This window comes from Elephantulus edwardii, unplaced genomic scaffold (genome assembly GCF_000299155.1).
Source record: "Elephantulus edwardii isolate Elephantulus edwardi_28Jun2011 unplaced genomic scaffold, EleEdw1.0 scaffold00114, whole genome shotgun sequence".
NCBI classification, from domain to species: domain Eukaryota; kingdom Metazoa; phylum Chordata; class Mammalia; order Macroscelidea; family Macroscelididae; genus Elephantulus; species Elephantulus edwardii.
In genome coordinates, this window is record NW_006399864.1 from 3,834,559 (window position 1) to 3,846,199 (window position 11,641).

At 46.5% G+C, this 11,641-nt stretch overlaps 1 protein-coding gene across 2 annotated transcripts in view; it reads right to left on the reverse strand.

Annotated features, from left to right (window-relative positions):
* Window positions 1-5,553, reverse strand: part of SYBU (syntabulin (syntaxin-interacting)) — an 84,573-nt gene extending 79,020 nt beyond the window's left edge. The window contains exons 1-2 of one of the 2 annotated variants that reach the window (XM_006892336.1): window positions 5,479-5,553; window positions 3,582-3,786 (exon numbers count right to left, since the gene is read on the reverse strand). In XM_006892336.1, coding sequence (XP_006892398.1) covers window positions 3,582-3,786; window positions 5,479-5,502 — 229 coding nt within the window. In that variant the 5' untranslated portion in view covers window positions 5,503-5,553. The remainder of the gene's footprint in view (window positions 1-3,581; window positions 3,787-5,478) is intronic. The other variant, XM_006892335.1, reaches the window with a different exon arrangement.
* Window positions 5,554-11,641: the final 6,088 nt, after the last annotated feature.

Consider the following 11,641-nt stretch of genomic DNA (forward strand, 5'->3'; position numbering starts at 1 on the left):
GGGGAGGAGAAAGGGAAAGGAGAGAGTAGGTAAAAACGGACGAGTCACTCTGCAAATTGTTCCCAGACCTCTACATCTCATAGATCTGTAACATGAAAGCAAAAAAGCATGGGATGGGGTGTGGCAGAAACCCCAGCATGGAACAGTCATTTACTTTTAGTGAGGTAAATAACCACCATTTATTATCATGATGATTTTTTTATAATACAAATGACAGGAAAGATTGCTTAGAAAAGTACTCTCCTCCACTGAGTAAACTTAACTTCAGGTTAACTCACCTTCTTTTAAAAACATGATACCTTAGGACATGATGCTCTGCATAAAAACTGCCTTTGATACAGATTTGACGACACTTTCACTCATAAGTCTCCAAAGGGAACTTTCAAATTCAGATTGAATATCTAGTTCATGTTATGTGTTACTGAGTTAGAAGCAACTCACAGGTGACCCTCCAGTGGATTATCAGAGGCTGTAAATCGAACAGGAGGAGATTACCCATCTTTCTCCCGCAGAGCAGCTGGTGGATTTGAATTGTGTGCCTTATATATTTTATGAGTTTTTATATTTTATGCAGACACGCATATATGTATATACACACACGTACAGAATTATATCTGAGTAACAACTTCCTCCACAATTTCACTACCAGGAGATAGGACTCTTCCTGTCTCCAGAATTGCAGCACAGCTTCTTGCCACGAGGGCCAACACAGCTCCCTCCTCAACCAAGGCAAGTTCCCACTCATATTAGTGAACACTGACAAAGACTGACAATGAGGTCAATTCTTCCAGAATGATTCCTGTCAGATTATAAAGTTATGAAGGCAATGGATGACACTTCTAATTATTTTACTTTTGTTCTAGCAAGGGACAGTACTTTTAATGCTTTTTTTTTTTTAGTGCCTTTAATTCCTTGTGCTTTGAACTGCCATGATTAAGCAGGGAATACATATTTTGATTTTTTGCTTTAAAGTGGCTAGATGAAAATCAGCTATTCCCCGTGCTGGCTGGACAAGTTTCACAACCTCTGCTTCACTAATGTTCCCCATTGCAGCAAACCCATTTATTTCCCATCTACCAACTGACCTCCTAAAGCATCATTAACATGCCCCCAAAGGCCCAGAGCCTGTCTATTTTAGTCAGCACAGCCCTCTGCGCCTCTGTGGGGTTTATCAGAGCTCTGTAGGAAAGGGAAACAAGGAAGAGAAGGGACCAGGACCCAGATATTGGCAAATGGCCAAGCATGGGAAGATGAGCGAGGAGAGAACGAAGCCCAGGAATGAAGGGATTCCTACCGGGGGTAGATAATGCAAAGCTGAATATTGAAAGGTAGGTTTATAGAGGCCCGTAATTATAAGCTTCTGCCACTCAATTCTCAGCTAGTTAATGGCAGAAGGATCAATATCTACTTTCGATTTTCATGTCCAGCATTATGGCCTCAGTGGGAGACAGGCCTCCTGGGGGAAAAGCGACGATGCAGAAAATGGGACCCTGAGAGAATGTTCAGGAACAAAATGAATCTTTTTATTGGTTTTCTTTGTATTTTCTAAAACACATCTGGCATCTTTCTCTAGTTTAGTTTGGTCCAATTTTCCCTTGTTTGTGAAAACACTACTCATCCTGAAGTGAATCATAGAGAAATCCAGTTATGTGAAGGGGAGATCAGGAATAAATGTGGAATTGAGTTAGGTAAACAAAGCCGTGTCCGTGTGAAATGATGTCCCCAGGGTTCATCTGCACTCACCCGGAGTGAGCCCCGAGCTCCAAAATGGAGTGAAAGTAAACACATTACATTCTGCAAACAGGCCTCTCAGTTCTAGGAATCTAAACTTGCAGCCTGTCATTTTCACTTCATGGCAATGTATCAAGCAAGCCATCAGTGTTTTACCATCTTAACTGGGATTTGTAGCATTCAAACGGCAAGAAGTCTCGAGAAATAGTGTTACTATCTTTCCCCTCCCAGAATTAAACAGAGCAAAATTAGGCAAGACAGTATTTCTAAATCACCCATGGAATAAACTATTTTGTGAGAGTAATTATTTTAAAGCCATGCTTACAGTAAATTCAAGAAAAAAAAAAGGAATTAGGTGCAGCACTAACTATAATGGGATGTTATATACTATTACGGTATTTTCATTCACATGCCCCTTCTCATAAATGTTTCAAATTCTCTAAATAAATTCTCAAAAATGATCTATGTATTCTTAACATAATTGAAACCGAGGCCTTCCTTGAAATCTTCCCTCAGTTTGTAATATTTCCTCAAAGAACCCAAATCCTTCTAAATCAAGGGCTTAAAGGTTATGAAGAGACAGTGGTAGCACCTTTAGGAGTTATCAAGAGAGGTGAATCCTTATCAAATATGCTCACAACCTTCAGGAAACATCCTTGATCAGGTAACAAAACTAATATCTAACATTCATTTATTAAGCACAATCCAACTCTGGGGACCAGCAGTCAGGAAAGGAAAAAGACATATTGCATTGGTAAAGTCTGCTATTAGGAACCTCTCCAAAGTAGTGAGGAGCAATGATGCCAGTTTAAAGACTAAGGTGTGTCTGATTTAAGACATGATCTTTTCAATTACTTGCTATGCATCTGAGAGCTGGACAAGGACTGAGAATGACAGAAGAATTGATGCATTTGAGCTGTAGTGTTGGAGAAGGGTGCTGAACATCCTTTGGACTGCCAAAAGGACACATAAGTATGCTCCTTGGAGGCAAGGATAGTGAAAGTTCATCTCAAATACTTCGAGTATACTCTTGGATGCGGCCAGGCCTTGGAAACGGACATCATCCTTGGATAGGTGGAGAGTCAACGAAAGAGAAGACCCTCAATGAGATAGACTGACACAGTGACTCGAACAGTAGGCTCCAGTGTGGTAGAAATGATGAGGATGGCACAGGATAGGACAGGGTTCAGATCCATTGTTTACAGTGTCGCTATGACTCTTGTCAATTCAACCATCACTTAACAACAACATTAGTCCAGGCACTAGGACATTTACGCACATGTTCTCATTTAACCTCATGGGGACTCTACAAAGGTAGACAATGTCATCACATCCTATGATGTAACAACTGAAGTTGAAGGAGGTTAAGCAATTTGCCCAACGTCACACAGGCAGGAGTGGTGAAAGGACCAGGGATTCCAGCTTAGGCCTGGCAGGTTACAATGCCCAACCCTGGGCCGTGGGATCTAATCTTCCTTGATATTCATCTCATGAAAGAGGAGTAGCTTTGACTGTGGAGAACGCATGATCAGAAGGGCATATAGGCTTAAAGACATTCTTAGTGTAAAGTGCAATCAGACAGATTTTTCCAGGTTTAACAAAGCAGCACTTTTTTAAAAAAAAATACTAGAAAGTGAGATTTTTCATTCTAAATGATAAACTAGAATGCACAGAAAAACAGGTATGGAAGACCATTAGGTTGGACCACATGAAATTGCCAGAGTATTTGAGTCAAAATGACCCCAAAGTTTCAAATTTACTGGCGTCATCCTGACAGCAGGACCAGTCTATTCACAATCCACCCACATCCTGCCCACCTCGTGCCAGGGGCTGGCCTGTGGATACTGTACCTGAACAGAAGCTGTTGCTGCTCACGGTCCTTGCGGAGCGTCCAGAGCTGCTAGGGTTGAACTCTCTGCTCTCTTCCTCAGAAAAGGGAGACTCGGAGGCTGGGGACACTTTGTGCTGCTGCTGGGGCAGATGGGGCCGCAGAATCAAACGGGGAATTCGGCTTCGTGAAAGCTCCTTCTCGTGGTGCTGCACTCTCTGCTCCTTCTCAAAATTGGACATAAAAAAGGAAACAAAAGAAAGATCCGTTCCCCTCTGAACACCTGCCTGCTCTTTCCGGGTTCAGTGTCTAAGATTTTATTTCTTACTACTGGATCTTCACAAAGATTTACAGTAATCCTTCCCCCCCACCCCCCGCCCCAGAAGTTAAAATGAGCCTTAAACTCTTCAACTCAACTAACACTTCTAATACGCTCAAGTCTGTCCCTCTCTCCCCGCCCCCCTCCAAGAACAAGTCTGAAGTTCCCCTGACTCTCCTAGTCCTGATTCATCTTCCAAACTCGGGCTTTCCCCCCTAAGCTTTTGGCTCTCTCAGACCATCACCACCTTCAACCCACTAGCCTGACTGATTTCTTCTAGACTTCCATTTTGGTTTTCCTGAAATAGTTGAGACAGTCTGATTTCCCTTCATTGTCTCCTCATCAAGTAGATCTCTACACCTGAAACAGTTCTTTCTTGATAGATCGCACAGCCTTATCTTTCAAATCCCTCCTCTTCCAGCCAGGCTCTTAATTATTCATTAATATCCTGGTACACACACGGCTTCTTGCCAACAGAAAAGCAAACAAATATCCAATTCCCTGTAAAATGGCTCCACCTCTTTGCATCATGTTTAGCTTCTGTCTTCTTTACAGGGCACTCCAAAGAGAAGAAATTCTTCTTTCTCTTTTTAAAACACCTAGCATTAAATACACAGAACCACGCCTCCATCAAAACACCAGAACATGCATTAAAGAGTAGGGTTCCGGCAGTTTTCTCATTCAAGAAATACCTGTCCAAACATTATCTCATTTGATTCTTACACCCTGGATTATACTCGGGAGAGGGGCTTCCCAATTTACAGATGAGGTGACTGAGGCTTGCCTCGGAGGGGAAGATGCTTGCTAAGACTGCACATTTTCTGGAAGCAGCGCTTTTCACGTGCACCACCACCCTGCTTCATTAAAATGGATTCCTAGGGGGAGTTCCTTGCAGAAAAACCTCACTACTCCCTCCAACCTCTGCAACTGAAAAAGGGCTTTGGATTAGGTAACAAACACCATTTTGCAACATGACCTCCCGCTCCTCGTTTCCACAAGGCTTAACAGGGAGGGTCACGGCCAAAGTAAACACCTCCCAGGTCCACACTGCAGCGATTGAAGGGAGAGCCTCTGTGGTCCCGGGAACTCCTGGGTCGCCCAGTGCACACTCCGTGCACCGCGGCAAGCCGCACCCCAGGGCTGGAAGTGTGTGACACACACGTCACCCAGCAGGGCGCATGCCAGCCAGTCCCCCGTGCAAACCGCGCACCCTGGCCAGTGCTGGTCACTGTCACGCTGGACTGCCTATTTCTTAGTCACCATACATCAAATTCCTTTGGCTGACATCACCCGTGGAGCATCCACAGGGAGGTAGATTCCTAATCTCCAACATCAGAAGATGAAATTAGCCCTCCAAACTCTATCTTTTTAATCCCCGCGCCAACCCCCCAGATCTGGTTCTCGGCTTCCACCTCCCTAAACCCCAGCTCTCCACACGTGCACAGTAAGTCCTTGGTGCCCCCCGCTACCCCCTTCACCCCACTCTCCAGGCTAGCCTCCGGCGCTCACCTGGCCCGCTCCCTGCCCGCAGCACCCGCCCTCCTCCTCTCCCTGTTGCCCGCAGACACGACCCCCGCGCCCTACGCCGTGTCCCCCTTACCTTGGTCTCTCGGAGGGGCCCCATGGCGCCGCTGCCCACCGAGTCCTCGCGTCGCCGCTGCCGCCGTCCGGGAGGAGGCACCTGCGCGCACCGGGCCGAGGAGACTGCGTTGAGCCGCGTGGCCTGCGGGCGGCGGCTGCTGTGGTCCTCCGCGCCTCCACCGTCCGCTCCCCACTCGGCTCCACCGGCGCGCGCCCGCCGCCCCGCCCTGACTGGACACGTGGTGCCGCTGCCTCGCCCCGGGCACCTCCCCCGGCCGCCCTCACCTGCGGGGCACCCCGCCTCCCCCACGCAGCTGGCACCGCCCCCCCTCCCCGCCGCAGCCCCGCCCTCCCGGCCTGGCTGGGTCGGAGCGCCGCAGGCTGGGGCCAGGGGCATCCCCAGCGTCAGGGTGTCCCCTCCCCTCTGTTCCAACACCTGGTACCCCGTGCGCACTGGGGCACTGGGCGCGCGTCCCGAGGAGCTGAGAAAAGCTGCGAGGACCCTGAGAGCCAAAATGGAGAAAGAGGCAAAGTTTCTCCCTCTAGCCCCTCCCTGCCCAATCTGTTTCCAGTTCACGGTACCCAGAGCCGAAACCATGCCCCTTGCCAGGCAAGCGACCTTATAGGAAAGAGGGGAGCCGCCCCCTAGGTCTCCCAATGCTGTCATCTTTAGGGAAGCCACACCTTTTCCCTTTGGAGCTTCTGGGTGGGTCCCCACCACTGACCTTTTGGTTGGCAGCCCAGCGCTTTAACCACCGCGCCATCAAGGCTCCTTTAGTCAATGTACAGCGCCCTACAGTTGCCTCACCCTAGAAAGAGACAGGGCGGGTCCGGGTCCGGCCTGGGGCCAAGCCAGTGCTGCAGGCAGCCTGACACAGCAGATGCGCGGAGGGATCTCAAAGGCTGAGATTCTTTGCAGATTTGCATCAGAAGAGCCTTGGGTTGGCAGCTCCGCAGGCAAAGCCCAGTGAGGCCCTACTCCCCCCTCCTGGGCTTCTGAAAACCAGACTCTTGGGAAGAATACCTGTCTGCCCAGAGCCCAGAATGTGCCCATGCACATGGCAAAAGGAAGGACTCAGAGAAGTGGGGTCAAGTTGGCATTCTTCTCCTTTCTGTATATTTAAAATTCTTGGCCTCTGAATTTGAAATATAATCTTATAAATTTGAAAGATAGTAATAAGAGTTATCGTGTTGAGCCATGGACTGCCAACAAACAAATATGTCCTGGAGAAGGTGCAGTTAGGGTGTTCTCAGAAGCAAGGAGGTGTCTGTATTGATGTCAGTATTTTGGGCATGTTGTTTGCAGGAGTTAGTCTTTGTAAAAGGATATCATGCCTGGAAAGGTGAAGGGTCAGCAAAGAGAGGAAGGCCGTCAATGAGATGGGCTGAGCAAGGGACTGCAGCAGTGGCATGTCAGATGATTAATATGGCACAGGGTCAAGATCTCATGTTCATGTGGTCCTTACGAGCTTGTAATGACCCTGACAGCACCTAACAAGAATAAGAATTCTGGCCTCAAAGGGTAGCTGTAAGGATTAGACAACAAACAGCTGACCAGTATTTTCCAAAAGGCACTTAACCCAGGTAGTCCATGGGACATCTGTTAACAGTCTTTGTGTTTCAGGATTGGCAGACTGCAGGCCAGGCTCCTAACTGGGTCACTAAGCAGGGAGCAAGATGGGGAGTCTTCAGTGGAGGGAACAGTTTATCCAGAGGTGGAATGCAACATGTTTAATATCTTAAATGGCCTTTATTCAGAATTCTATATTCTAAGTAGCAAAGCAGAAGCGAACAGTCTAGTCTGGTCCTTACATGCCTGTGTCCTACTTGCCAAGACTGCGATCTTTGAAAACAGGATTTGGACCTCTACCTTCAATACTTGTCCTCCATCAAAACAGCATGTCCCCAGGTCTCACCCGTCAAGTCAAGCTTAGGAGCTGACAGGGAAGAGTGCACACAGCCTGATTCAGCAATCATTCCTACACCCCTCAAGATATTTTTCTTCTTCCTACCAGCCTCAAGAAATTTCACTCCATAAACCACATCTTTCCAATGACTTAGATCCCTTTTTGCAAGTAATACTAGAACACTTTCTTTGTGGGAAGGGATTAATGCGTACTTCCTTCTAGCCATGAAAGGAAGCCTGATAAAGCGTATCAAGCATTGTAAGTTTGAATCCACCAAAGACTCTGCGTGAGAAAGATTGTCTGGCTTCCTAAAAAGATTTGCAGTCTTGGAAACACTATTGTTGCTGCTATGTGCCCTCGAGTGGGAACCCCTAACTGACCTGCCAGCAGATTTTCATAGGCTGTAAATTGTAGGAGAGAAGATTGCCTATCTTTCTCCCATGGAGCTTGGGTGGATTCGAACAGCCTGCCTTTGTGCTGGCAGTGCAACTCCTTACCACTAGGCCACCAGAGCTCCCTTATTGAGAACCCTATTGGATAGTTCAATTCTGTCCTATCAGGTCACTATGAGTCAGACAGAGTCCACACAGTGGAAGAGAGTTTTTCGTACTATATACATGACCTTCTCAGAAATGGGCTTTAGCCAAGTCCTCACCCAGAATATTTTATATAAGCTCTTATTTTAAAAATTATGATCCTGGGATGTATACAGTATGACAGAACAGAGGATTAAGGTCAAATGATGTTTCTGAGAAGTGCTTTACTGATAGTTTTCAGAACCTCTCAGACCCAAACTTCTCAGAGTCATCTTATGTTCTCACTCTTACCTCACTCCCTAAATTAATAGCAATCACTATGTGATCCCCAGGCAGCTCTGTGGCCTAGTGGCAAGAAGGTGTGCTGCAATCCAGAAGGCATGTGGTTCGAGGCCACCAAACTGCTCTGCAGGAACAGGATGGGCAATCTCTTCCCGTTCAATAAAACTCACTGGAGTGTCAGCTATGGGTGGGTTCCAACTCTAAGGTACACAATAGCAACATGTGATCCTCACACTTCCTGATTAATAAATGCCTTAAATCTGACTGCCTCTTCCCAACAGCCGCTACCTTTATTTAGAAGCCAGGCCATCATTCTGGATTACAGCATAGTTGTCTCACTAGAACGATCTTGTTTCCAACCATTCCTTACTCTTCTCTAATAATTTTTTTCAAAGAAGCCAAAGAGATCTTCCAAAGGTCAGAGCAAACCATACTTCTTCATTAAAACCCATTAATGACTTCCTGGTTATCCTGCAGATAGATTAAAACTCCTCAACGTGGCATCCAGGCCTCTGAGGATTTGCCCTGAAGTAGTATCCCCAGCCTCATTTTTCAAGTGGTAGACCTTTCAGTTCTCTAGAAATGTCAGTTCATTTTTCTCCCCTACTCTGCTGCACTTAGTAGGAATTTCCTGCATCCAATTTATCTACCCTCATCAACTCCTAAAGTTTTACTGTTGAGACAGCTTCTTTCAGAAAACCTTTCCAGATCCCCAAAGAAAGATTAGGCTCTTTTTATGGGTACTTGGTGGACACCTGTATTTATTTACATCAGGAGAGCTCTTATGACCTCAGATTAGAATTCCTCATTTACTCATCTGTCACATAGCACACACACAACACAACACAACACAACGTTGAGTAATTAAACGAATGGATACCTTCTAACCCTCTGAGAAGGGATCCATCGGTAAAATGTAAAACAAAAACCCCATATAGACTATCAACTAATGCCTTGGAAACCACTCAGCCTCTACTACGCCTTTGTATTTGCTGATGGGGTGTGTGCCTAAAAAATCCAAAATGTGTGCAGTGAAAGCTTTTACTGCAGAAGTGCAGCCTTTGAGAGGTTCTGCATAGCCCTGTTGTCACCATAGCAACCCTGCCCAGGGAAAGGCTGACGACTTGGTGTTCAGACGCCTCTTAGCTCTGTACTTTTGGAACCCAAGCCTGTTTTTCCGCTGTTCTAAAAGGCAAGTTTTACAAATGATAATATCTCTGCTGCCTTTAATGTCATTCAAGTTGTCTCTCATAGCATTAGGAGGATTGTCTTATGTTAGGACTAGAGCATCAAAGAGATAGAATCGAATCCAGCATCTTCTATTCATCTATCATCTGCTTCAAAATATTCTCACGCCTCATTTTCATTTTCTGCTTAAAAACCCATTTTATTGTCTTATATCGTAATTGTGTGGTCTTGCCTTTTTTTAAAAAAAATAAATTTATTGCTAGTGTTTCGGAAAACAACTGCTTGAATAGAACAGAACTCTTAAAGACGAGATGATAAATAACATACCTTGTCGAGGTCTGGGAGAGCAGGGGAGATGAGTATTGTAGACTGAGAGAAAAGAGGTGCATCTGTATGAGTATGTCCCAAACTAGGGACAAGGATATAGTTTCTTCGTTTATGAGAAATTTGTTTTTCAGTTCGGAGATTGATAGCTTTCAATGACACAAAACTTTGTCTTTGCAGTGCTCTTTCATAGAAATGCTCATCTCTGATCCTCACAACAAATTCTCTGAGCTTATTATGTGGCCTGTCTCTGAGGCCAGGCAAAGGATAGAAAGAATAGGTTTTAATTGATAGGAGCTTCTCCCACCCAAGAATGCAAACTTCACAGAAATGGCAATGTAATTGCGCTGCCCCGGAGACAATACCCGCACCCCTCAGCCGCGGGCCCCCCAGTCACTGCTGCTCCCATCTCACCTGCCTGCAGGGGCCTTTCTGGGGCTCAGTCAGGGCTGACAAAGCACCACCTCCCAGGCCTATCAGCTGTGCGAGCCAGTGCTGCTGCCTCTCCCCGACCCCACGTTGGGTGATCTGCACAGCAACAAGGAGCCGTTGATGTGTTTCACCACACGTCACCCAGAAAAGAAACTGTGTGCTGGGGCATCCTGGGATTTTTTTCTCTCTCCTTTTTTTTTTTTTGAGTGGGGTGGAGACTCCTATTTTTCTTACCAGAAAGCGAGAACTGCTCCTTTTCCTGTAAGAGCTGTGTGTGTGAGTGATCAACCCTCCTTTCATTGTATGTGTTATTGTTACTCTATATCCTTAAGGTGTGCTGATGAGGCAAACTGTAAGGCTAAGACCACTCTCTGAGGAGGGGGCCAGAGACCGGGCTGGAGAAGAGGGGAAGATGTCATTGGGCCGACTGGATGATTTGCTGGCTCCAGTTATTTGCAGGGAATTCTGGTGGTCTAGTGGGAAGAATCTTTCAACCCAAAGGCATGCAGTTCGAATCCAACAGCTTCTTCCCCGGAGAAGAATGGGTAATCCCCTCCTGTACAATTTACTGCCTCTGAAAACCTGCTCAAGGGTCAGCTGTGGGTGGGTTCTGGCCTGATGGTGCACCATAACAGTTCTATCTAGTCTACAGGCGAGTTTGAATTCAGAGGTAGCTCTCTGATGGAGACTGGAGTTTCAGGGAAAGGCCAGCTGAGGAGGCAGAGGTGAGGGGCCTGGGGGATGATCAAGATACAATCTTCTTCTTGCCTCAGAGGGGAGAAAAAAACTGTTGAATGCTGTTTGTGGCCTTTTGTCTATTTTTTTTTATTTTTTATTATTTTGTGTGCGTGTACCGTCAAATCAGATCTGACTGGTACAGGAGGATATTGCGCCTCCTTCTCCGGCAGAGCATCTGGTGGATTCGAACCGTGTTCCTCTGGGATTGCAGTGCAGCTTCTTGCCACTAGGCCACCAGAGCTCCCCCTGCCTTTTGTCTATTAGTGAGAAAGAGGGCCTGTAGCCAGCACCCACGTATAGAGATTGTATTTCTTAAAATAAGGCCACGTGGTTGGGCAGGTAGGTGTGTCTTTATTGGGACAACGGAATAGATATTTGAAGTGCATATTCTCTAGAAAGTTTGGGTAAAGGTTACCATCCAAGGATGGGAGGCTAAGTGAGTCTTAAATTTACCTGGACCTGGAGTTAGAGGGATCTATACAAAGGGAAAGGAAGTTATCAGTCAGGATGGCCTAGATCTAGTCTGACTTCTAGGGCTCGTGGAGAAGCAGCTTCCATTCCCAGGCAAGAAACCAGAAGGTATGAGAAGGATGGAGTGAATAGCTGAAGAGTGGCTCAGTTCAGAACTCCTCGGGATAGCTGCTACCTAGACAAAAGATCAGGAACTGAGAGGGTCAGGGCTCATCTTATACACGACAGAGGAAAGAACCCCATTTAGAGCTAGGGATCCCCCTAGATATGGCAGGGGAAAGAAGAAACCCCACTTGACATCCAT